The sequence below is a fragment of the Sminthopsis crassicaudata genome, chromosome 3 (assembly GCF_048593235.1).
Source record: "Sminthopsis crassicaudata isolate SCR6 chromosome 3, ASM4859323v1, whole genome shotgun sequence".
NCBI lineage: Eukaryota > Metazoa > Chordata > Mammalia > Dasyuromorphia > Dasyuridae > Sminthopsis > Sminthopsis crassicaudata.
The window spans coordinates 650,499,081-650,526,343 of record NC_133619.1 but is presented as its reverse complement, the minus strand read 5'-3'; the positions used below and the strand labels follow the sequence as shown (position 1 = coordinate 650,526,343).

Below are 27,263 nucleotides of genomic sequence, written 5' to 3'. Positions count from 1 at the left end.
CTTTCTTTCCCTTTACTATCCCTAGTCATCTGTGCTTTTTCATGTGATCTAATTACTCCATTTTACCTTAATTTTCATCTTCTTCCAGTACAGTTCTTTTTCCTGGGTGAGCTTTGTAAGTCACATATTCATTTAGGTTTTTCATATGAGATGCTGGTCTATATGCTTTCTGCCAGATAGTTTTCTAGTTTTTCCAGTATTTCGTAGTGATTACTATATTTGAGACCTTTGAGTTTGTTGAACCAGTTATTATGCTCATTCACTTTCTTAAATTTATTAACCTCCAAATTTTTTAATGTACAAAATTGTTTCTATGACTAATGCTTTATGCCTGGCACAAAACCCACTGCGCTTTCCCTTACAACAGACTGCCTTCCTCTACATTGTTTTGAATATTAATTTTAAGATGACTATTAGCCCTCTGATTTCCTGAGACTTGTGATCCTAGGAAAAATAAAAACTTATCCCTATTCTATAGATGGGTGAATTTGATTTAGGTGATCATTACATATACTTTTGTGGGGAAAAATCTCTAAGAAGTATAGTAGCTCTCATAGACAATGAAAACATGAGAAAAGCAGTACTGGTGTATGAGTTAAAAAAAGAAATGATGGAATCAGCTGTTCAAATCTTAAGACATTTCTGGAAGTTTGAGAATTTCTTCTGGTGGGTAGATGTAGATTATTTCGATACCATTCAGCATCACAATAATACCATGTGATTCAATCAATAATGCTGAAATGATCAAAGTTGATCATTACAGGGGAGACTATAATATGTTGTAGAAATAATACAAAGAAGATGTCACATTCATCATAGGGAACTGGAATGCCGAAGTAGAAAATCAAAAGATAATTGAAATAATTGGCAAGTTTGGCCTTGGAGTACAAATGAAGCTAGTGCAGTAATTTTTTAAAAATTGAAGTAAATATAAAATAAAAAAATAGAAAAAATAAAGAAAAGAAAAAACAAAACATTATGATGTGCCCAGCAGAACATCAGGGAGGATTCAAAATATATAATAAAAAATGTCCATTTCAGAAAAGCATATATAATAATAGAAGAAATTATATTTGTGAGTGTCCATCTTTTCTTTGCTTCCTTAGGTTATTATTTTATTCTTTGCTGTGCATTTTTTATTTTATTCTTTTTTTCCTATTTCATTCCCTACAAGCAGTATCTCACATATATATATATATTATATCTAATCCATATCCATATATATATGTACATATATATATTTATACATATATATGTGTATATATGTATTTATAATATATATATATGTATATGTACTACTTTTTTTCTAGTAAATTCTCCTAATCCTTATTGTAGTATTTCTCTTATTTCCTATCCCTGATAATTTCTACTTTAATTCCATTCCTTAACTTGCCTTGCTATTACTTAACCTTCCCCTATTCATGGGAGCCGTATCGTCTTCCCCCAAGTTTTTCTTACTTTTTTATCTCATTTCCTTTAATTTACACATTTTATCCCACTCCAATTAAACACCCTTTCTTTTTTTTTTTAAACACCCTTTCTTATTCTGTGCTACCCTTCCTCCCCTTATCCCTTTCCCATCAATCTACACACCTTATCTCACTACTCTTATTCTATGTACCTCTTTGTACTCCAACTTATTCTTTACCCCTTGCCCATTAATCTACCCAGCTTATCCCACTACTATAAACCTACATATCCTTCTATTACCAATCTTGTTCTATTCCCTCCCCCTTATTTCTTTATAGATTTGGATGGTGCTATACTCTATACTATAGTATATATAGTTCTTCTTCTGTTCTTCTACATCTTATTTGTGTAACATAATTAATATTTTTACCTTTTCCTAGATGGTTTTGCTTTTGTAGAATCAGATCATTCTCAACACTGCCCCAATTTTTATTTTGTGTTATGTCAATTTTACTGATGTCAATCTTAAACATATGGTATATATTTCCATGTAAAAAACATAAATAATTTGTCCATGTTAAGTTCCTTGATATTAATCTTTCATATTGGTTCTTATATATTAAATTTTTTATTATATATTAAATTTTTTATTAAGTTTAGACTAATAGAATTTTTTTCAAGATATCTCCCTAGTCTTAGTGAGGACTCTTTTTCATCCAACTCAAAATGCAATTCTACACATGGACACCACCACATATTCGATATCAAAATCCGTTGATTATGGATTTTACAGCCAAAGGTGGAGAAACTCTCTGCAATCAGTTAAAATATGAATCTGGAGCTGGCTGTGGCTCAGATCATGAAGTTCTTATTGCAAAATTCTGATTTAAATTGAAGAAAGTAGGGGAAATTATCACACTACATAGGCATGATCTAAATAACCTTCCTTATGAATATTATGTAGAAATGATGAATAGATTAAAGGGATTACTATATTTGCTAAATAGAATTCCTGAAGAATTAATATTTAAAATATGTTAAAATTAAAATGCAATATTTTATATATTTGCAGCAACAAACTATATTGCAAAGAAAGAGAAAAAAGAACCAAAATGGCTGTCTGATAAGGTTTACAAAAAGCTGAGGAAAAAATAAAAAAATTTCAGAAAATAGCAAGAAGAGTTGAGTAGGGTTTTTTTTTTTTTTTAAATGAGCAATGCAAAGAAGTAAAACCAAACAGAATGAAAAGATGAGATCTCTTTAAGGAAATGAAAGATATCAAGAGAAAATTTCTTGCAAAAATGGGTATGATAAAAATGAAAAATGGTAAATAAAGGCAGAAGAGATTGAAAAGACAATACAAAAAAGGATCATACATGATGGTCCTAACATCCCCAATAACCACAGTGGTATAGAGTTTGACATCCTGGACAACGAAGTCCTTAGGACTTGAGGAGAAATTGTGAACAATAAGTTTAATGGAAGTAATGAAATTTCAACTGGGGTATTTAAAATCCTCAAAGATCTTGCTGTTATAGTGCTATAGTCAATGTGCCAGGAATTTGAAAAGCTCAACAGTAGCTAACTGAATTGGAAAAAAATGGCTCAATATCCCAATCCCAAAAAAGGGCAGTGCCAAGGAATGTCCAAATTGTTCAATAATTGAGTTCAATAAAAGGTTGTGTTTAAGACTACAGCCTATGGCTTCAGCAGTATGTGAGCTGAGAAGTGCCAAAAAAGCAGGCTGGTTTTTGAGGAGGCAAAAGAACTATATATATATATATATACATACATATTTAATGGCATAAATTATCGACTAAACTTCATGTGATAGTTTTCTGTCATTAAGTACATTTTTTTTTATGTAGTCCATGAATTTCCAAATAAAGTAATAAAATTTCCTTAGAGACTCTGTTACTGGGTTTTTTAGCCATTGATGTGAAAAACAGTTCTTAAATAATCGGAAATATCTGTAGCAGCATTTTTTGGTAATTGTTAAGAATTGGAAAAACATGGTAGCCCTTCAAGCAGAGAATGGCTAAAGCAACTGTGTCCATGCTAGGCCTCTATCCCAGAGAAATCAAAGGGAGAAAAATCTGTGAGACCTTGGGTGTCCTAGTCTGGAAGAAGATGAGGGCAGTGGGGACAGAGCTGGGAGAAGGCCAGGAGATGGGTTCAGAACGGGAAAGTCTGGAGGGAAGGAGAGGGTGGAGGTTGGGGGAAGAGCCAGCCCGGGGAGTGCTGGAACTGATGGAATTTGAGCCCTGAGGTGGAGTTTGGAGGCCTGAGAGGAGCATGGAGTGGCCCAGGCTCTCCATGTGACTAAGGGCAGGAGAGGTAGGCCGGCTCTGGGGCCTGGCTCCAGGAGCCATTGGAGGAAAGGGAAGGTCTGGGGTTCTCTGACGAATTGGATAGGGTGGGACTTTGGGGACTGGGAGGGCCCACCCACAGCGGGCTGATTGGAAGCAGGAACTTTGGGACCTGGGATCCTTCTGCTGTTCCCCCTGCCTTCCGGAAGCTAGCTGTGCTTGCAGTTCCCAGGTAGGTCTGTTCCAGAAAGCCACGTGGTGCTGGGCTCCCCAACTTTTCCTTTTTGTTTTCTCAAGTTATTCTCCCTGTCTGACCTCTGGGTGAGTGTCTTCCAGGTCCATCAGGAGCCCTTCCCTGCTAAAGCTGGCTCCCTGGTCCTGCGTGTGTGAAGGCTCCCCAGTGCACCCTAAGTGTCCTGGGACTCCATCCCCAGCTTGAGCACTAGGTCCCAATCGCCCACCCCTCAGGCCTCCCTCAGAGGGACCCAGGAGTCCTGCCTTCAGCCTCCCCATAAGGGTCCATGTGTGTCTCTGCCCCCAGCTCCTGATCAGAGATTGAATTGTCCTACCAACAGCCCTGGCTCTTTTAAAGACCCAAGAATTCTGCTTCATTGCCCCAGGAGCCAGACCCCAGAGCTCCTGCCCTTGCGGCTCTCCTTTCGGCTCCTGTCAGACCATGGGCCTTTACCCCACTCTCTCCAGTTTCCTTCCAGCCCCCTGCTCCTGGTCAGAGCCCAGCACAGGCTTCCTGCTTCTCTCCTGGGTTCTTGTGTCCCTCCCACGTCCCCTCTCCCTTCTCCCTCTGCCTCCCACCTTCTGCTTCCCCGGCCCTGCTCGGCCCCTGCAGGCAAACTGATCTCCAGACAAGCTTGTGTCTGCCACGGGCGCCCTGGGTCATTGCCCCATCCCACTGCCTCCCCGTCCCCAGCCTGCTCTAGCCGCCCTCCCCCCTAGGCCCAGCAGGGAGGGTTGTCTGGAGTAGGGGGGGGAGGGGCTGCAGGGAGGGCTCTGACTGCTCTGATCCCCTCTGGGACACCTCAGCCCCCCTTCTGCCTCTGGGTCCCTGTGGAAGGAGGGGGCAGCAGCAGAGGAGGGAGGGAGGGAGGGAGGCTTCCTGTCCAGACCATCCTCATTCCCAGCCTGACCCCTCCTGCTCCCTCCCTGCAGGAGGCTCTGGTCCGGGGGCAGGGCCGTGGACTTTCTGACTCCTGTGGGACTCACTCCCTGTCTGTCCCTGCAGGCCTGGAGAAGAAGGGAGAGCCTGGCAGCCTCTGGAGCCTGCGGAGGACCGAGGCCTGGCCCGAGGAGGGAGCCGGAGCCGGAGGAGATGGCCCCCGGGAGCCGCAGACCCCCAGCCCGGGTGAGTGCCGTCTGCACACGGGTGTCTTCCCAGCTCTCTCTGAACCTTCCCTTTACCATTTCTTTGGCCAAGTCAGCGAACTTTTAGAAAGGCCCTACTGGGTGCCAAGCTCTGTTCAACTTTCCTTACATGCAAAGGAAGGAAAAACCCGTCCCTCCTCAAGGAGCTTCCGGTCATGTCAGCAGCAGTGTCCCAGCAAGCTCCTACAGGGCAGAAGGGAGGCCCTCTCCCAATGAAGGCCCTCGCACTGTTGGAGAGCAGGAAAAGCTTGTTTTCAGAGCGCAGACTTTAGTGGAGGCTGGAAGGGAGCCAGGAGGCCCAGGTGAGCAGGGAGGACGTTCGGAGCCATTGGCAAGGCACAGAGTCAGGGGGTGGAGGGGCCTGGCCAAGGACCAGCCAGGAGGCCGGTGTTCCTGGGTTAGAAAGGAAGTGAAGGGAGTAAGGAGGGAGACGTCTGAAAAGGGGTTGGGGCAGTTACATAGTGTCTGCTGTGCGCACGAGCAAAGGCTGCTGTCGAAAGAATTGTCCGGGTCCTTGGTAGAGACAGCCTGAATATGGCGGCACAGGGTGCCAGACAGGGACAATGCACTTTCTGATCTACTCAGTGGGGTGATCCACTTCATCAGGAGGGGACAAGCAGGGACATCCTTTATTTCTACAGATCACTGTGTCTCTGGTCTCCATATGTAGCTATGAGTGCTTATGTACATTTGTGTATATGTGCCCTGTATCCCAGGAATCATGGCTAGCTGACCTTTAGGAAACATCATTTAATTTAATCCTCATGACAACCCTGGGGGGTAAGCACTATTATTTTTCTCACTTTAAGTGAGCTGGATCATAAGTAAAATTCAACTTTTTTATAAGTTTCTTGTCTTAAGTTGATAAGTAAACTGAGGCAGACTTTTTTTTTTTTTTTTTTTTTTTTTTTTTTTTTTTTTTTAAAGAAGGAGGACTTCATTTAGCGCAGTGTTTGCAGGGGACCAAAGACAACAGTGTCTTCTTCATCTGTTATTTGTTAAACTCCTACTGTTTGTCTTCTCTGATAGGAGTAAGGGAAAAGAATGAATAGTTTGTGGAACTTTCCAAAGTCCTCCACATTTCTTTTGGAACTGAGTCAAGGGAGATGCTGAAGAAGACTTTCTGTATCAGTCAGAAAGGCAAAGAAATTTAATAATGTTGTATTTCCCTCCAGATCCACTTTGGGCAATCCTCACCATCACCCCATGAGCGAGGTGCTATGATTATTTTTATTTCACAGTTAAAGAAGCTGAGACACAGAGTGGGATGCCTAGGACGACCCAGCTACTAGTCTGAGTCTGAATGTCAACTCAGATCTTCCCGACTTCGACCCAATATCTATTGAGTCATCGACTTCCTCTAACTAGGAATAATCTTCCCTGTATCCATTTCCCAGATTCTCTTCTATTCTCCTTAAGAAAAGAAAGAAAAGAGAATCTTTAAAGCATTTTTAAAGATTCTCAGGAGGGAACAGAAGGACTTTGGGAAAGATACATAGACAAGCCGAACATCTTTGAAAGGGTTGGAAAATGCCAAGAACGCTTAGGAGAAAATGGTTCAATTATTGAAGTAGGACCAGAGATCAAGAAAGTCCACTTGTCAGAGTTAGATAAAGATTGAAAAAGGAAGAAAACATCTAGAAAAAAAGTTTATTATCAGCAATTTACTAAAGTGCCCACTCTGTGCCGGGTACTGTCCTAGGGGTGAGGAATAAAGCTATAAAGAATGAAATATCCCTCTTCAAATGAGTTTAGAGTCTAATGGAGGAGATTACAAGTTCACATCAAAGTAGATAGTAGCTTCTATGTATTGAGTGATTAAATTCAAGGTTAAACAAAGGGGCTCCATGCACAAAGGTTTAGGGGAGGGCAGTTGGAAGCAGCAGTCATGGCTTCATGCAGCAGATGGTGCTTGAGGGAGGAAAAGGGGATTTCAGGAGAGTGCCTTGGAGGCAAGGACAGGGAGTTCCTTAGAGAAGTGGGACGTAGAAGGCTTTTCTGAGAACCCAAGTGAAGGCCCTTGTGGCTGGAGCTCGGAGGACAGGAGGGGGAGAAGTATCTAATGAGGCTGGAAGGAGACCTTGGGGCCAGCCTGGGAAGGCTTTTCCAGCTTTGGGAGAGCATTTGTATTGATCCTAAAGGGCAGAGGCCATTGGTTAAGCAGAATAGTCAAATCTGAGCTTAAGGAAAATAAATGAGTTTGGCAGGAGTGAGGAGTATGGATATTGGAGTGGGGCAATGGTATGGAAGGATAGGAAGAGAAAGGAATGAGCTGGGCACTGTACTAAATGCTTTATAAACATGAGGTCTTTGATTGCCTTCCCATATCCTCGGGGCTCTCTGTGCTTGATTTTAAGGAGACTTAGGCTGACAGGTTAAGCAATGTGGCGAGGTTCATGTGGCTAGTCATTTTCTCAGACCGGATTTGAATTTAGGTTTTCCTGATTCTGGGGCCAGCTTGACTTTGTCCACTTGGCCCCATAGATGCCTCTTTCTTAGCATTTAACACCAGAAGCTGGATAGTTTTTCCTTAGGAAGAACTGAGATCATCCTCTGGGATTGATTGGCTTAGCAGACTGAAGGCTCAGGTTGCTGATTTCACTTCCTGGTCTCTGGAGGACTAGCAGGCACAGAGAGCTCCACAGATGCTTGGCTGATGTGATGGGGTTCCTAATCTGAATTAATTATCCATTATACAACGGATAATTAGTCCTCAACAAGCTATAAATAGATAAGAGAATCTGTTGGAAAGAGAGAAGGCACCCAAATTAAGATGGATGGCTAAAGACATCTTGGAGAACGTGCACTTTTAATTGGGACTTGCTGGAGGCCAGGTGATCAATGAGGAGAGAGAATGAGGAAGGATAGCCAGAGAAAATGCCCTGAAAGTAGAGATGAGCTGTCTCCTTCTGGAGTGGGAATGAGAATGTGCCATCGGGTCACCAAGTAGGAAGGTGGAACTAGAATGCCAGGTGATGTCTAGGTCCTGGAAGTGGAGGGACTCGGTGGAAGTTGTTTAAGTAGAGGAGTCACATGATAAGAATTTTGGTTTAGGAAAATTACTTTGTCCCCCAAGTGGAAGATATCACAGGAAACTCCCCTCCTCGCAGAATATGCAGTCCCTACTAACATTTCTCCAATTCTTCATGGCTTTTTCTTAATGATATCACTTAAGTCTATTCTTATGAAAAAGAAATTTCACTTCATCTTCTCCGTTTCTTCTTCAGAGATCCTTATGCATCTCTGAGAAAACATTTTTCTGATTCCATAGGGAGAAGCAATTCCCAGCAGCATGTTTCTTAGTTTTATTCCAACTGTACATATAAACTGCTATTGTCAATATTCCATTGGGCTTTTCATGACTGGATCTAAATGTTGGCTCTGATATCTATTCAGAGTATAAGTCTTCTGTCTCTTCCTGTAAATCAGTGAATGTGGACTAGATGAATTCTGAAATCTCTTTCAGTATTAATTCCTATCATTTTTGATGGTTTAGAAGTTAGTGAGATTCAAAGATGTGGCTGTGGACTTCACCCCAGAGGAGTGGGCCCTCTTGGATCATCCTCAGAAAGAACTGTACAAGGAGGTCATGGTGGAGAATGCCCGGAATCTGCTCTCCCTGGGTAAGGAGCACTTTATCCTGTGTTTATCAATGATGAGTGAGACCAAAGTACTGATCTCATGTGTCCAAGACGGGGTCTTCCTGGTTTTCTTTCCTATAAAAGATCTTTGTGTTGTATGATAGGGATCTGGGGGTTTCCTTTGTTGCTTCTGAAGCTGTCCCTTACGGGTTCTAGGGAGCCTGTAGTCAAAGACCAAACCAGTGAAGAACTTCACAGTTAGAAATAATCTCAGAGATTCTAGTCTAATGTCTTCTTGAACATGAATTTTGAGTGTCAAATCTCTGTACACTCCTCAGGAAACTTTTTCTTCAATTCTACTTTTGAATTATTTTCTTCAGTTAGCTCTTTTATCTCCTTTTGCATTTGGCCTACTGAACTTTTAAATGAGGTGTTTTGTTCATTGTATTTTTTTCCCATCTTTTAGATTCTGTATTTTAATGAATTGGTTTCTTTTTCATATCTATTTTGTAAGGAGATTTCATCAAGTCTATAGGAAACTTTTTCTTGGAGATGGGCAGTGAAAAGCATCCTGTATCTCCCAAAATAGACTCTTACTCTTTGCATAGTAGTAATCATGATCTCAGACAAAGCAAAAGCAAAAACAGATCTAATTGAAAGAGAGAAAGAAGAAATTATATCTTACTGAGTGGTATCACAGACAATGACGTTATATCAATACTAAACATAATATGTACCAAAATGGTATAGCATCTAAATTTTTGAAGAAGTTGGAGGAAATAAGTAATAAAACTATACTGGTGGAAGATCTCAGCTTTTTCCTTCCAGAACTAGATAACTATAACTAAAAAAAATAAGAAAGAAGTTAAGGAAGTGAATAGAATTCTGGAAATGTTAGATATGGTAAATCTCACCAGAGGAGAACTAGAGATCATTATTGATCAGAAAATAGAAGATTTTGATTACATCAAACTAAAAAGTTTCTGTACAAACAAGATTAGAAGGGAAGTAACAAATTGGGAAAATATTTTTAAAGTTAAAGATTCTGACAAAGGTCTCATTTCCAAAATATATAGAGAACTGACCCTAATTTATAAGAAATCAAACCATTCTCCAATTGATAAATGGTCAAAGGATATGAACAGACAATTCTCAGATGATGAAATTGAAACTATATCCACTCGTATGAAAGAGTGTTCCAAATCACTACTGATCAGAGAAATGCAAATTAAGACAACTCTGAGATACCACTACACCCCTGCCAGATTGGCTAAGATGACAGGAAAAGATAATGATGAATGTTGGAGGGGATGTGGGAAAACTGGGACACTAATACATTGCTGGTGGAGTTGCGAAAGAATCCAGCCATTCTGGAGAGCAATTTGGAACTATGCCCAAAAAGTTATCAAACTGTGCATACCCTTTGATCCAGCAGTGGTACTACTGGGCTTATATCCCAGAGATATACCAAGGAGGGGAAAGGGACCTGTATGTGCCAAAATGTTTGTGGCAGCTCTTTTTATAGTAGCTAGAAACTGGAAGATGAATGGATGTCCATCAATTGGAGAATGGTTGGGTAAATTATGGTATATGAATGTTATGGATATTATTGCTCTGTAAGAAATGACCAGTAGGAGGAATACAGAGAGGCTTGGAGAGATTTACATGAACTGATGTTGAGTGAAATGAGCAGAACCAGAAGATCGCTGTACACTTCAACAACAATGCTGTATGAGGATGTATTCTGATGGAAGTGGAAATCTTCAACATAAAGAAAAACCAACTCACTTCCAGTTGATCAATGATGGACAGAAACAACCACACCCAGAGAAGAAACACTGGGAAGTGAATGTAAATTGTTAGCACTACTGTCTATCTACCCAGGTTACTTATACCTTTGGAATCTAATACTTAATGTGCAACAAGAAAATGGTATTTACACACATATATTATATCTAGGTTATATTGTAACATATGTAAAATGTATGGGATTGCCTGTCATCGGGGGGAGGGAGTGGAGGGAGGAGGAGATAATTTGGAAAAATGAATACAAGGGATAATATTATAAAAAAAATTACTCATGCATATATACTGTGAAAAAAATTGTAAAAAAAAAAAAAGATATGGTAAATCTCTGGAGAAAATTGAGAGGGAATAGGAAAGAATATACCTTTTTCTCATCAGTACATGGCATCTACACAAAAATTGACTATATAGTAGGACATAAAAACTTCACAACCAAATGCAGAAAAGTAGAAATAGTAAAAGTATACTGCTCATATTATAATGCAATAAAAATCATATTCAGTAATGAATAATTGAGATTAAGAATTAATTGGAAAAAATATAATTCTTAAAAGCAAGAATTATATTGTTTTTTCCAATTAATTTAAAATTAAAAAACAAGTGGGTTAAAGAAAAAAATCATATAATAATAATTTCATTAAAGAAAATGACAAATGAGACACATACCAAAATTTATGGGGTGCAGTCAAAGCAGTACTTAGAGAAAAATTCATATGTGTAATTTCTTATATTAATAAAATAGAGAAAGAGGAGACTAATGAATTGGGCATGCAATTTAAAAAAACTAGAAAAAGAACAAATTAAAAATCTACTTTTAAAGACCAAATTAGAGATCCTGAAAATCAGGAGATTTATATAAAACTGAAAGAAAGAAAACCATGAATTAATAAATAAAACTTAAAAAAATTTTTTTTATTATAGCTTTTTATTTACAAGATATATGCATGGGTAATTTTTTAGCATTGACCCTTGTAAAACCTTCTGTTCCAATTTTTCTCCTTCTTCCCCCCCACCCCCTACCCCTTCCCCCAGATGGCAGGTTGACCAATACATGTTACATATGCTAAAGTATAAGTTAAATACAATATATGTATACATGTCCATACAGTTACTTTGCTGCACAAGAAGAACGGGACTTTGAAATAGTGTACAATTAACCTGTGAAGGAAATAAAAAATGCAGGCGGACAAAAATAGAGGGATTGGGAATTCTATGTAGTGCTTCACACTCATTTCCCAGAGTTCTTTCACTGGGTGTAGCTGGTTCATTTCATTACTGCTTTATTGGAATTGATTTGGTTCATCTCATTATTGAAAAGAGCCACGTCCATCAGAATTGATCATCACATAGTATTGTTGTTGAAGTATATAATGATCTCCTGGTCCTGCTCATTTCACTCAGCATCAGTTCATGTAAGTCTCTCCAGGCCTTTCTGAAATCATCCTGTTGGTCATTTCTTACAGAACAATAATATTCCATAATATTCATATACCACAATTCATTCAGACATTCTCCAATTGATGGACATCCACTCGGTTTCCAGTTTCTGGCCACTACAAAGAGGGCTGCCACAAACATTCTTACACATACTTTAAAATCTCTTTGGGATATAAGCCCAGTAGTAGCACTGCTAGATCAAAGGGTATACACAGTTTGATAACTTTTTGAACATAGTTACAAATTGCTATTCAGAGTAGCTGGATGTATTCACAATTCCACCAACAATGTATAAGTGTCCCAGTTTTCCCACATCCCCTCCAACATTGCACATTATCTTTCCCTGTCATTCTAGCCAATCTGATAGGTGTGTAGTGGTATCTCAGAGTTGTCTTAATTTGCATTTCTCTGATTAATAATGATTTGGACCATCTTTTCATATGGCTAGAAACAGTTTCAATTTCTTCATCTGAAGAAATTGAATTGTCTGTTCATATTCTTTGACCATTTATCAGTTGGAGGGAGAATGGCTTGATTTCTTATAGAGTCAATTTTCTATATATTTTGGAAATGAGGCCTTTACTGTAAAAATGTTTTCCCAGTTTATTGCTTTGCTTCTAATCTTGTCTGCATTAGTTTTGTTTGTACAAAAACTTTTCAACTTGATATAATCAAAATTTTCTATTTTGTGATTAATAATGACCTCTAGTTCTTCTTTGATCATAAAGTCTTTCCTCCTCCACAGGACTGAGAGGTAAACTAACCTATGTTCTTTTAATTTATTTATAATCAAACTGAGCTGGTTTTATGAAAAAGAAAACTTAGATTAATTTGATTAAAGAAGATAAGAAAAAAACATATTACTAGGTGAAATGAATGGGGTGAATTCACTACCAGTGAAGAGGAAATTAAGACAATTTCCAGGAGCTATATTGCTCAATTATTTGTCAGTGCTAATCCAAATGAAATGGATGAATATCTATAAAATTATAAATTACCCAGATTAACAGAAGAAATAAAATACCTAACATATTGAACTAGCCATCAATGAAACTTTCTTTTTTTTTTTTTTTTTTTTCTTTTTGAGGCTGGGGTTAAGTGACTTGCCCAGGGTCACACAGCTAGAAAGTGTTAAGTGTCTGAGATCAGATTTGAAGTCAGGTCCTCCTGAATTAAAGGCTGGTGCTCTATCCACTGCGCCACCTAGCTGCCCTTCAATGAAACTTTCTAAGAAGAAATCCCCAGGACAAAATGGATTAACAAGTGAATTCTACTAAACATTTAGTAAACAATTAATTCCAGTATTATGTAAACTATTTGAAAAAATAAGCAAGGAAGGAATCCTATCAAATTCCTTTTTCAATACAAATATGGTGCTAATACCTAAATCAGGATAACTCAATAAAGAGAAAGAAAATTATACACCAATTTCCTTAATGTGTATCGATGCAAAAATTTTAAATAAAATATTAACATAGAAATTAAAACAATTTATTGCCAGGTTAATACAAAGACCAAATGGAAGTTATATCAGGAATGCAGGGCTGGTTAAATATTAGGAAAGTTTTCAGTGTAATTGACCATATCAGTGACAAAAGCAACAGAAACCATCTAATTATCTCAATAGATGCAGAAAACGCCTTTGACAAAATACAGCACTCATTCCTATGAAAAATACTAGAGAGCAGTGGAATAAATGGAGCTTACCTTAAAATAATAAGTCATATTTATCTTAAACTATTAGGAAGCATTATCTGTAATGGAAATAAACTAGAAACCTTCCTAATACAATCAGGGGTGAAGCAAATGACCTCTGTTATTTAATATTGTACGTTTTAACTATAGTAATAAGAAGTAATAAGAACTTAGCTATAGCAATATAGTAATAAGGAAAAAAAAGAAATTAAAGGAATTAGAGTAAGTGAGAAAATAAAGCTATCATTTTTTGCAGGTGGTAATGATATTATACTTTAAAAATCCTAGAGAATCAGCTAAAAACTACTTGAAATAATCAGTAATTTTAGCAAAATTGCAGGCTACAAAATAATCCCATATAAATCATCAGCATTTCTGTGTATTACTAGCAAGCCCAACAGCAAGAGATAGAGAAATTCCATTTAAAATAACTTTAGAAATATAAAACATTTAAGAGGCTAATTACCAAAACAAACCTAGAACTATATGAACACAATTATAAACCACTTGTCACACACATAAAGTTAGATCTAAACAATTGGAAAAATATTAATTGCTTATAGGTAGTCTGAGCTAATATAATATCAATGACATTTCCACCTAAGTTATTATATTTATTCAGTGTCATACCAAACAAACTATCAAAAATTTATTTTATAGAGTCAGAAAAATAGTAACAAAATTCATCTGGAAAAATAAGAGTTCAATGACAAGGAATCAGTTAAAAAATATGAAAGAAGGGGCTCTACCTATATCAGATTTCAAGCTGTACTAAAAAGTGGTAATTATCAAAACAATTTGGTATTTGTTAAGAAATAGATTAGTAGATCAGTGGAATAGATTAGAAATAAATCAGTGGGATAGGTAATTACATTATGATAAATGACCATAGTTATCTAGTATATGATAAGCCCAAGGATACATGCTTTTGGAACAAAAAGTCATTATTTGACAAAAGCTTCTGGGAAAAGTGTAAAAATGGCAGAAATTAGGCATAGACTAACATATTACATTGTATAGCAAAGTAAGACCAAAGTGGGTATGTGCTTTACACATAAAGGTTGATACAATAAATTGAGAATTTTTAAAAGAGCATGGAATAGTTTATCTGTCAGATTTATGGAAAAGGAAAGAATTTAAGACCAAAGAAGATACAGAGAACATTACAAATTATAAAATAGATATTTTTGGTTATATAAAATTAAAATGTTTTTCCACAAATAAGAATAATGTGCTAAAATTGTAAGGAAAGCAGAAAAGTGAGAAAAAAGTTTGCAACAAGTATCTCTATAAAGGCATCATTTCTCAAATACATAGAGAACGAAGTCAAATTTATAAAAATACAAGTCATTCCTCAACTGACAAATGGTCAAAGGATAAGAACAGGTAGTTTTCAGAGAACAAAATTAAAACTATAATCATGAAAAATGTTTAAATCACTATTGATCAGAGAAAATTAAAACAACTCTGAAGTACCACCTCATACTCATTAGCATAATTAATGTGACAAAAGTTAAAATGTTAGATGTTGGAGGGAATCTGGGAAAACTGGGACACATGCTCTGTTTGTAGAGTTGTGAACTGATGCAACTATTCTGGATAGCAACTGGGAACTATGCCCACAGGACTCTAAAACTGTGTGTATTCCTTCATCTAGAAATGTCACTGCTAAGTCTCTATCCCAAAGACATCCAAAAAAGGGAAAAGGACCTGTTCGTACAAAAATGTTTCTAGCACCTCTTTTTGTGGTTTTTAAGAATTGAAAATAAAAGGGATACCCATCAATTGGGGAACAGCTAAACAAGTTCTGGCATATGATTGTTTTTGTTTTTTATTTTTTATTTTTTAAATGAAATTTTTTTTATTTTCAAAACATATGCCTCGATAATTTTCAACATTCAAAAACCTTGCAAAACCTTGTGTTCCAAATTTGTTTTCCCTTCCCTCCCACTCTCTCGTCTAAACCACAAGTAATCCAAAATATGTTAAACATGTGCAATTCTCTGTATATATTTTGTGGTATATGATTGTAATGAATATGACTATGCTATGAGAAATAACAAGCAGAATGATTTCAGAAATACCTGAAAAGACTTATATGAATTGATACATCCTGAAGTAAATAGGACCAGGAGAATATTATATATAGCAATATTATTGATAAAGAATTGTGAATGGCAGCTATTCTCAACAATATAATGATCCAAGACAATCCCCAAGGACTAATGATGAAACACACTTAACACCTTCTGAGAAATTATTGATATTGATTGAATATAGATTGCAGCATGCCACATTTCACTTTATTTCTTTCAGTTTTCTTTTATTCAAGTCTGTTTATACAGAAGGATTAATGGAAATATTTGGTGTAATTGCACATGATTAATCTATATCTGCTAACTATCTCAGGAAGAAGTTAGAGGAGGGAAGGAAGGAAGGATAGAATTTGGAATTCAGAATTATAAATAAAAATGTTAAAAGAAATATTAGCTAATTTGATTATCACAAGTTTGTGAGGTAGATGATATCTATCCCATTTTACAGTTGAGGAAACTAAGAGAAATAGGTTATGTGATTTACTGGGGCACTTAGCTAATATTTTTCTGAGACTGGGTTTGAATTCAGAACTTCCTGGATCCTGGCCCAAGTCTCTCTCCATTATACTACCAGATGCCTCTTAATGTCTAAATGATGTTTAAATCTATGGAATCATCTTTCTGTGAAGGAAGTTGAGAAAATAGAATTTTTTGATTCCAAAGTGGTTTCCAAATGATCTTCCCATCCCCCAGCAAAGCTCCCAATAATAAATACCATGGAAAGTATCCTTGAGGCATCATGGGAACCTCCTGTGACCTGCTTAACATGTCCTCTTTTCCTAAAGAATCACAAATTTCTATTCATATTTTCTTTATCTCCATGCCCAGGTCTTCCAATTCCCAGAGAAGATTTGCTCTCCCATTTTGAGCAAGGGGAAGTGCCGTGGATGCTGGAGAGAGAAGACCCAAGAAACTTTTGTCAAGGTGAGTGAGGTTAGCACAAGAGATAGCTCCATGACACAGTGAACAGAGTGCTGGATTTGGAGGATTTGATTTTTCAGAGACTTTTTGGTAGGGAGGTCTTGGGCATGGAAATAAAAAATAGCAAATAAATAATAATCCTCAGTTTCCCCATCTGTGAAATGAAGGAGTTGGACACCAAGGCACTTTCACTTCCTTTCTGGTGATAAAACTATGAGTCTGTAACATCCATTGTTTGGAGGTCATGGAAAAAATTTCAAAATGATTTTTTAAATTCAAGCTCTTTTCTAGACCTTAAAGTCAACAAGCATTTATTAAGTGCCGCCTCTGTGCCAGACCTCTTGCTAAGTGCTGGAGATTCAAAGAAAAATAAGGAACATCCCTTGCTATCACAGAGCTCACAGACCAGTGGGGGAGTTAGCATGGACACAGCTAAGTAGAACTCACTAAACAGAAGTTTAGTCAAGAGAGGGAAGGCACTTAGATTGAGGAGGAGTGGAAAAGGCTTATTGTGGAAGGTGGGCTTTATCTGGGGGTTCAGAGAAGCATTCCAGGCATGAAGGACAGCCAGGGAAAACCCATGGATATGGTTTATGCTGTTCAAGGCACAGAAAGGAGGCTTTACTACCAGATTATAGGATACGAGGAGGCGGGAGTAAGATGAAAGAGGTTTGGAAAGGCCATTGGAGAATGTAGTATACTTCACGTGAATAATAAAAAAAAAGATTGGCACTCATGATATGGTTTTAGACATGAGAAAAGAAAAAGAAAGCTATAAGGGATCACAGGGAAATTAAATAATGTTCATAGATATGACAGCTAATGAAATAATAGGAATACTTAGTATACGTGCCACAAATAGTACATCTGTCATAATAAAAATTTGTGATAAGGAGAAACAGACACAAAGGTCTGAGCACAATCAATTTATGAGTAATTGCTAGGAAATAGGATCCTAGGCTCTTCAGTAGCTGGGGATTGAGCTGGTAGTCAGAGCAGTTCTTTGATAGATGTTGGTTACATAAGGTACCAGTGGTGCAAACTAAGTTTAGATTGTTATTGTTCTGACATGAGGATGGATTTGATTTGACTCACAAATTAGAACCCAAAGCAAGGGGAAAACCTTAACATCCCCTGGAAAGACTTGTGGTGGGCAAACATCTTCATCTTTCCTTTCCTTCTTCCCCCTTCTGCGGTGGACAAAATCTTAATATATTCTGAGTCTTTGTGGTCAGGATATAGCTTATAGGGAACTTCTACAGATTCCATCACTGAGATCCATACAATCAAGTTTACATTTGATCCACGAAAATTGATTCCAGTGATACAGTTTTCTTTTCTTTCTTTCTTTTCTTTTCTTTTTTTTTTTGCTGAGGCAACTAGGGTTAAGTGACTTGCCCAGGGTCACACAGCTAGGAAGTGTTAAGTGTCTGAGATCAGATTTGAATTCCAGTTCTCCTGAATTCAGGGCTGGTGCTCTATCTACTGCGCCACCTAGCTGCCTCTTTAGATACAGTTTTTAATCAATAACTAATAAAAAAGAATATAATTACACAATAAGTGTAAAATATAATCCAATATGAAGCAAATATAAAATTGAATACAATTCACAATAAATAATTCAAAATAATTTTCAGTTTTATACAGTCTATGATTCCGAATATAGTATGGTTATATTTTGGCATTCCTCTGCTTCAAAACTCATCAAATTTGGTACATTTCAATAGGAACAGTGCTTCAGCACTTGATGCTCGGCTTTTGTTGCCCTTAGTTGTTGGCTTGGTTGAGAAGGAGGGATGTGAGCTGGCCAGGAGTTTGCCCTGCTGCTGCTGCTTTTGCTCTTGGCCTTGGGGGTGTTGGTGGAAAGATTGGAGCCCACAGGCCTGAGGTGGTGACTGTTGGAAAAATTTGTTTTTGCCACTCATTGTGCCTTCTGGAACCAATTAATGATGAGTACTGATGTACCATTACACAACCACACAAGTCTTTCTCAGTTTAACATATTAAATTCACAGAGAATGACTGTGATAATGCATCAAAACTGATTGATAAAAAGAAACAGGAAGCACTACAAACCCTCTTAAAAACTATAAAGAAAATTGACGTTTGAAGAAAAGAATGAAAGTACAATTGAGGCCCTGGCAAAAGGGTAGAGAAAGGGGAGAAGCTGGACTAGGGAATTGTGGGCTTCCAGGCACGGTAGAGCTCTTTCCTTTGTGAGGTCTTGGGGTCCTGGGTCCTTGATGGTTGGGGGGTCTTTCTGTGGAATTCAGCTGTGGGAGAAAACAGAAATCTCAGAGTGCCCCATTTCTACTTGCTCTCTAGTGAGATTTCCTGCCCATTTCTGGGATGTTCTGAAGGGCAGGAGGGACTCCCCTGGGCCTGTAGCATCTGTTCCTGGTGGCTGGGCTGCACACCCTGACATTAGGCTGCTTGTCTGAGTGTGGAGAGTATGGCACATATTTAGAAGAATGGCAGCCAAATTGCCCTAGCACTTAGGAGTTGTGTACCTTGGGCAAAGGTCTGAGACTTCTCTACTTAAACTAGCAGTCAGTGCATAACATTAAGCTGTGAGAATCTGGCATAGTTACTGAATAACCAAGTTGTAGAGGTATACTAATTGTAGAGTTGACCTACTACTGGGTGCCAAGTGGATTACTTCCACTGGGCAGTTGTTTAAACTTTTGCTTACCCAGTGATCTGTATACACACTTACAAACAGGAGAGCACTGAGAAAAGTTTTTCTTTTAAAAAAAAAGTACAGTAGTGAAGGGTCATCCGGTACTAGGGCATAAAAAATTCTAGTCTCAGCTGATGTTGGTTTAGTCACTCAACCATTCTGAGCCCCTGGCGTGAGGTGTGAATATAATCAGGATGCTGGGCCTGACTGTGTCTCAGGTTTGGACGGAGGATTCAGTATTATTGTACGTGAAGTTCTCTGTAGATTAAGAGATCTTGGAGAGGTGAGCTGATGATTGAATCTTATCTAATGTTGAGTTTGAAGAAACTTCTCTAAGGAAATTGATAATAAATCAGTTAACTTGATATCAATGGAGGGAAGAGAGTATATGACCTATAAATGTTTATTTGTTTCTCTTAGATGGAAAGATGAGGCTTGAAACCAGGAAGACTGCTGCCATGCTGAGTATTTCTGTGGAACAATCACAGCAGCAGAGATTCATGAAGGATGGTCACTGCAACCTCAGTTGGGGAGAAATAAGTAACTCTGATATCAAGATAGAGAAAAAACAAGAGAGTCACTTTGAATTTGACCAAGATGTAAAGAGTTTTAGCCAATGTTTAGGCCTAATGTGTTGTAAGAAAACAACCTCAGAGAATAACTGCTCTCAGGATAAGGAATGCTTTTTTGAACAAATAGAGCTTGTCGAGGCTCAAGAGAAGCCTCCTGAAGTGCAAACTTATCAGGGTAATCAATGTGAAAAGACTTTCAGCTTGAATGCAGACCTAATTAAAGATCAAAAAAATCATAGTAGAGAAAAGATTTATATATGTAATGAAGATGAGAAGGCCTTCAGTTGTAATTCAAATCTCATTAGCCATCAGAAAATTCCTGATGGAAAGAAACATGGATGTAATGAAGGTGGTAAAACCTTTAAGCAACAGTCTTGCCTTGTTCACCACCAGAAATTTCATACTAGTGAAAAGCTACATAAATGTATGCAGTGCGGAAAGGCCTTCAGGCAGCTGTCATCCCTCATATCCCATCAGAGAATTCATTCTAGAGAGAAATCTCTTGAGACTTATCAATGTGGTAAAACAGAGAAGTCATCATCCCTTATTGGAAATCAGAGAACCCACAATGGAAAGAAACTTTATGAATGTGATACTTGTGGAAAGTCTTTCAGTAAGAGCTTTAGTCTTGCTTTTCATCAGAGATCCCACACTATAGTTAAACCTTATAACTGTGATCAATGTGGAAAGACTTTCAGATACAGATCCAGTCTTACTGTACACAATCAGAGAATCCACACTAGAGCGAAACCTCCAGAATGTGGCGAAAGTTGTGAAAACTCATCTCTTGCACATCCCAGAATCCACACGGGAAAGAAATCTTATGAATGTATTCAGTGTAGAAAGACTTTCAGACAGAGTTACAACCTTGCTGTACATCAGAGAATCCACAGTGGAGAGAAGCCTCATAAGTGTAATGAATGTGGGAAAGCTTTCATTGAGCACTCATCCCTTATTGTACATCAGAGAATCCACACTGGAGAGAAACCTTATGAGTGTAATCACTGTGGCAAGGCTTTCAGATGCAATTCGAATCTTGCGAAACATCAGAGAATCCACAGTGGAGAGAAACCTTATATATGTAATAAATGTGGAAAGACTTTCAGACAGAGCTCCAGTCTTGCTGTACATCAGAGAATCCACAGTGGAGAGAAACCTTACAACTGTCTTCATTGTGGAAAGACTTTCAGATGGAGTTCTAGTCTTGCTAAACATCAGAGAATCCACAAAGGAGGAAAACCTTTTGAATGTTATCAGTGTGGAAAGACTTTCAGACATCTTGCCAGCTTTGATGAGCATCAGAGAATCCACACTGGAGAGAAACCTTATAGCTGTAATCAATGTGGAAAGACTTTCAGATGCAAGTCCAGTATTGCTCTACATCAGAGAATTCACAATGAATATAAATGTAATCAGTGTGGGAAGAGTTTCAAACAGAGCTCTGCTCTTGCCGATCATGAGAGAATCCACACTGGAGAGAAACCTTATGACTGTAATCAAAGCGGGAAGGTTTTCAGATGCAAGTCTAATCTTGCTCTGTATCAGAAAATCCAGGGTGGCGAGAAGCCTTATGAGTGTCACGAAGGAAGTAAAGCTTTTGTTGAACACTCATCCCTCCTTGTACATCAGAGAAGTCACACTGGAGGAAAAATATATGAATGCTATCATTGTAAAAAGGCTTTCAGACAGAGCTCTAATCTGGTTGAACACCAGCGAATCCACTCTGGAGAGAAACCTTATGAATGTAATCAGTGCGGAAAAGCTTTCAGACGCAGCTTCAATCTTGCTCGGCATGAAAAAATCCACACTGGAGAGAAACCTTATGAATGTGATCATTGTGGAAAGACTTTCCGATGCAGCTCCAGTCTGGGTAAACATCAGAGAATCCACACTGGCAAGAAACCTTACGAATGTAATCAGTGTGGAAAGACTTTCACACAGACCTTCAATCTTGTTGCACATCAGAGAATCCACACTGGAGAAAAACCATATGAATGTAATCAGTGTGGAAATGCTTTCAGATGCAGCTTCAGCCTTGTTGAACATGAGAGAACCCACACTGGAGAGAAACCTTATGAATGTAATCAGTGTGGGAAGACTTTTAGACGCAGCTCCAACCTTGCTCGCCATCGAAGAATCCACACTGGAGAGAAACCTTATGAATGTAATCATTGTGGGAAGACTTTCAGATGCAGCTCCAGCCTTATTGAACATAAGAGAACCCACACTGGAGAGAAACCTTATGAATGTTATCAGTGTGGGAAAACTTTCAGTTGTAGTTCTAGTCTGGGTAAACATCAGAGAATCCACACTGGAAAGAAACCTTATGAATATAATCAGTGTGGAAAGACTTTCACACAAACTTCCAATCTTGCGCTGCATCAGAGAATCCACACTGGAGAGAAACCTTATGAATGTAATCAATGTGGGAAGGCTTTCAAATCCAGCTCCAGCCTTGTTGAACATGAGAGAATCCACACTGGAGAGAAACTTTACGAATGTAATCAATGTGGGAAGATTTTCAGATGCAGCTCCAGTCTGGGTAAACATCAGAAAATCCACACTAGAGAGAAAACTTATGAATGTACTTAGTGTAGTAAAACCTTTCAGCAACAGTCATCTCTTATTTCCCCTAAGAGAATTCATACTCAATAGAAACTGTATCACTGTCATTCATGAGGAAAAGCATCCAAATGGAGCATATAGCTTGTTAGATGTCAGAAGTTTCATTCTGTCCACAAGATCAATATAAATTTATTGTGGAAAAATCTTCAGTCAGATTATCCCTTTACATTCATTCATAGTGGAGAGAAACACTGGTATCAGAAAACAAGACTTTTAGAAGCCGTGATTGAGGGAAAGTCTTGAGCTAGAGCCCATACTTGAATGGACATTGGAGAAATGATGCTGGAGATAAAACTTATGGATCTAATTAATAAAGGAAGATCTCCTGCTTCGGTCCAGACCTAACTAAACACCCCAAACTAGACACCCCAAATTTTCTGTGCAGAAAGCCCTACAAATGTAATTTTTTTGTGGATTTTTAAAAATTATTATTCAGTAATAGTCCATATCATTCCTATGTACATAATTTCATCAAGCATACACCAATTGGTTACTACCAATTTGTATTCTGTCTGTTTTTGTATATAAAAAATTCTGATGGAAATATTTTGGTAACTTGGTATTTGTTTCTGTAATGACTTCTTTCGGCACTAAGTGGGACAGTGAATAGTGTTGCTCTTAGAGCCTCAAGCAAAATTCATTCTTAGACAGTTATTAGTTATGGGAACCTAGGCAAGTCACTTAATCTATTACTGCCTCAGTGTTCCTCATCTGTAGAATGTGTATACTAATGATACTTGCCTTCAAGGATTGATGTGAGGATCAAATGAAATACTTGTATAGAATTTATAAGTATTAAATCACTATTTAAATGTTAGCTGTTGTTATTTTTTGGACTGCTGAAGTCATTGGCTTAAAGATATGGACATTTTAGTCATTTGTAATTTAAATTGACATTCCAAACAGTGTAAAAGAAGGCAGTATGTTGTAATGACAGGGTGCTGGGTTTAGCATCAGGAAGACTGGTATAAATATACCTTAGGTGCTCTCTAGTGGGTGACACTGGGCAGGAAACAACCTCTTTTTGCCTCATTTTTCTCATCTAAAACAAGGAGGTTGGCCTTAGTAGTTTGTATGCTCCCTTCCAACTCAAAGTATTTGTTCCCATGTTTATATGTTCCTAGCAACAGTTTCTGTTCTGGGAAGAAGGCCTAATGGGATCAGATATGAAACTGTAGCATAAACTATTCTGTAGAACTTAAAAATAGAAATTGAGAATTTGAGGTGGATCAGGTGCATAATATACAAAATAATATAATATACAAAAGAAAATGGATACTGGATCCATGTGTTATTCTTCTCTCAAATATAATTTTCTCTGAGAGCAGGTTTCTTGGAGGACTTCTGGGAACAGTCTTAATTTCAGTTCAGAATAATAATCACCTCAAATGCAGCCAGGGATTAATGTCCAAATCCTTTGTTTCCATCAAAATCTTATTTCCTTCACTTGGGGCTTGGCTAGTTTCCTGGAGGCCTTCTGGATCTTGCCTCTAGTCCTTTGCTTCTGCCAGCTTCTGCCTCTAGCTCCCTCCAAATGTCTCCAAATCCAAAGGTTTGTACTTCAGCCTCCAGCCAGCACAAAGGTGGAAAATAGAATGAATCTGTCTCTGCCTCCAAGAGTGGGCTTATCCTTTAATGGGGCTTCTGTATCTGGCCCTGAGAGCTTCTTGCTTATATGCTGCAAGAGTATAGACCAATCATTATATCACTAGGAGACCATTATTTGTTGTAGGATTAAATCAATGCTAAATTAGATTTAACCACTGTCTCCTCAATTCCACTTAGTACCTTGTTTCAAGTTCTGGCCTATAACATCTCCTTGTAGAGTCAGATCAATCATAGTGAACCATGCTAAATTAGATAATTATTGTCTCTATCAATTCCTTGTCTTAGTACCTTGTAAGAATCTTAACAGTGACAGACCAGCATGCTTATCTAGCTCTTGCAATCCACTTTTTTTTTTTTTTTAAATAGGTTTTATTTATTCGCCTCCACGCCGCCATCTTCGATATGTGAACTTCTGAAGAAAGACTCCCCAGTTCCATTTAGGATGCCCTCATGATTTATGTCCTAGGTCAGTTGTGAAGATTGTCTAAGTAATGTTCCCAATGGCTACTAGTAATAAGCTAATATAATTTATATGATATATTATAAGTCATAATCTAAGTTACTGTATTGTAGTAAGACTTGTAATCGTTCTCTGGGGGCAGGATTTCTTGGGGAGCTTCTGGGAGCAGCCTTAGTTTCATTTTAGTTTCATAGTCACTAAAATGCATCCAGGAGTTAAAGTCCAGATCCTTTATTTTGTCCTTCAGAATCCTGAATCTTTTCCTGGGGCCCAGTTAGCTTTAGTAGAGACCTATCTCTCTTCTTGGCTCTGGAGAGCTCTTGTCAGAATGTCTCCAGCCAGCACAAACATCGACTCTGAATCTCCCGGAAGTTCTCTTCCAAAAGTCCCCAGAGTCTGAGAGCTTTCTGCTTATATATTGTCCACTGAGTATACACACTGATCATTTCATCACTAGGAAAACATTATTTGTTGTAGGATTAAATCAATGCTAAATTAGATTTAATCATTTTCTCCTCAATTCCACTCAGTACCTAGTTTCAAGTCCTGGCCCATAACATCTCCTTGTAGGGTCAGATCAATCATATTGAATTAGATAATTATTGTCTCTATTCATTCCAGTGACTTAGCACCCTGTGAGAATCCTAACAAGCATTACAATTACAAAGGTTTATATTGCAAAATTTCAGTTTTATCTGTGATGGTTAGATTTGTTATGAAATGCAGAAAATCTTGGTGGCAATAACACACTTGATGTTAGGTGAGGGAACAAAGAAACTTAGCAAAAGTTATATAACAGGATAAAACACCCTGAATTCTGTTTGATTTCAGGTAAAAGCCCTAATTAACCTTTTCTAATAGCCGGTCCTATAGCAACCACTTTATTCATAGAGTATCTAAATTAAGCAGTTGGGAAACATTCTTGTTTCAAAAGGAAGTCACACAACAGAGACTGAATCAAAAGGGTCGTTACATGAAGGCAGTCCTTTCTACTTTCCCAGCACAGACATTTATTTTTAGTAGATGTGAGATCCACTCTTTGAGCTGCTCATTGCATTTCCCTTGAATGTTGCACTACTGACGTGATGATAATTCAGAAAACTTAATTGAATTCAAAACTAAAAACAATATCAAATTATAGCTACCAAAGGTTTTTCTCTCAAGTAGCAAATTTTGCTAATCACGGTTTAAGGCTAGTTACAGTTATTATTTTTCTGACATTGTTGCAATAACAATAACAAGTTTACAAGGCCTTTCAAAAAAGTTACTTGATTTAGGGTTAGTAAAAGTTACTTTATTTAGGGTTAGTAACATTTTTCTTCTTTAGTTTAAACTCATGCTGGTGTTAAGATGAATCATTAACAATTAAGAAAATAATTATATTCTGGAATTCCACATAGGTAATGAATATTTGATTGTTCATTCAAAAGCCTAATTAGAAGTCTGCAGACTAAGTTATTCATTTCTTTCGGCATTGTATATTAACAACCATGGCAAAAATAAATCTTTAGAATTGTAATTTGATGAGAATAATGTGACTTGAGGTATAACAGCAATATGTATCATTATCATTTCATAATTTTCACAATTATCCATCATCCAAGTCACTTCAGTATTAAAAACATAAGCCTCTCACTCTCACTCATTATTTTGGTAGGGATATTTGTATTGGAAGAATAGATCTTCTTAGGAAACTAATTAATCACTGTAGAATTTCACAATTAGAAGGTTTTTTTCTCCAGATCTGATAAAATTTGATGACCTTGCCCAAGAAAACCTGTCAAATTTACAGATAGGATTTTACATTCTCTTCCCCTCACACACGACTTCTCCCTTCTCTTGGTGCTTTTCACACCCATTAAATAATTATTATTCCTTTTAAGTCAGGCATACCCAATGAAATAGTTTATAGTTTATCACTTCATGGGAACAGCCTCTGCTAACGTCATAGTTTTATAACATCCAGGTCAAAAGATAAATTCAGTTGAATGAATCTCCAAATGATTTTACATAGAAAATAGCTTCATTCACCATATTAATTTTGACATTCTATATGTATTGCATTCAAGACAAGTTTAGAATAATTTAAAATCCAATGATATTTCTTGCAATCCTTTTTACAGTTTCTAAATCTATTGCTTTAAGGCTAATTATTAAGTGAACTTTTCATTGTGTCCTGATGTACTTCTAGAAGATCAAACATCACAATTTTCTGGATAAAAGAGCACATCTCACATTAAATGAGATTAGAATAATCTCAGTCAATCTGGATCTCTATGTAAAAATGGCATCATACAAATCTCAGTTTTCCTATGAGTGGCTTATTGCCAGAACTTTAAATTGCAAGGCCTGCTACTCTTACTTAGTCTATTTCTGTAGATTTAATGTTATAATCCTATATTTTCTCTTTTAGGTTCATAAAGATTTTTTGAAACATGGAAATTGCAACATACTCTCTGTTGTACAATACTTACATTATCAATGTATATTCCTTATACTAGGATGAAAATATACCCTTCCAATGCATCTACAGATACAAACTTTGCTATGCTACTCTCAAATATCTCATATTCTAAATTTATTACTATAGCCTTGTAAGTACAACTAGATAGAATTTTAAATTACTAACAAGTATTTCTCTTAAAAATTTCTCAATAACTTTCTACCTATCCTCTTCTTATAC

The 27,263-nt window shown here is 37.5% G+C and overlaps 1 protein-coding gene across 5 annotated transcripts in view; it reads left to right on the top strand.

Moving 5' to 3' along the window:
* LOC141564635 (zinc finger protein 74-like) overlaps window positions 1–26,660 on the top strand; it is a 101,211-nt gene extending 74,551 nt beyond the window's left edge. For 3 of the 5 annotated variants that reach the window (XM_074307354.1, XM_074307352.1, XM_074307353.1), the window contains exons 2-5: window positions 4,960–5,079; window positions 8,596–8,722; window positions 16,543–16,638; window positions 19,736–23,056. In XM_074307354.1, coding sequence (XP_074163455.1) covers window positions 5,047–5,079; window positions 8,596–8,722; window positions 16,543–16,638; window positions 19,736–22,479 — 3,000 coding nt within the window. In that variant the 5' untranslated portion in view covers window positions 4,960–5,046 and the 3' untranslated portion in view covers window positions 22,480–23,056. Of the gene's footprint in view, window positions 1–1,260; window positions 5,080–8,595; window positions 8,723–16,542; window positions 16,639–19,735; window positions 23,057–24,486 lie in introns of those variants that run through there. The other 2 variants (XM_074307355.1, XM_074307356.1) reach the window with 2 other exon arrangements.
* Window positions 26,661–27,263: the final 603 nt, after the last annotated feature.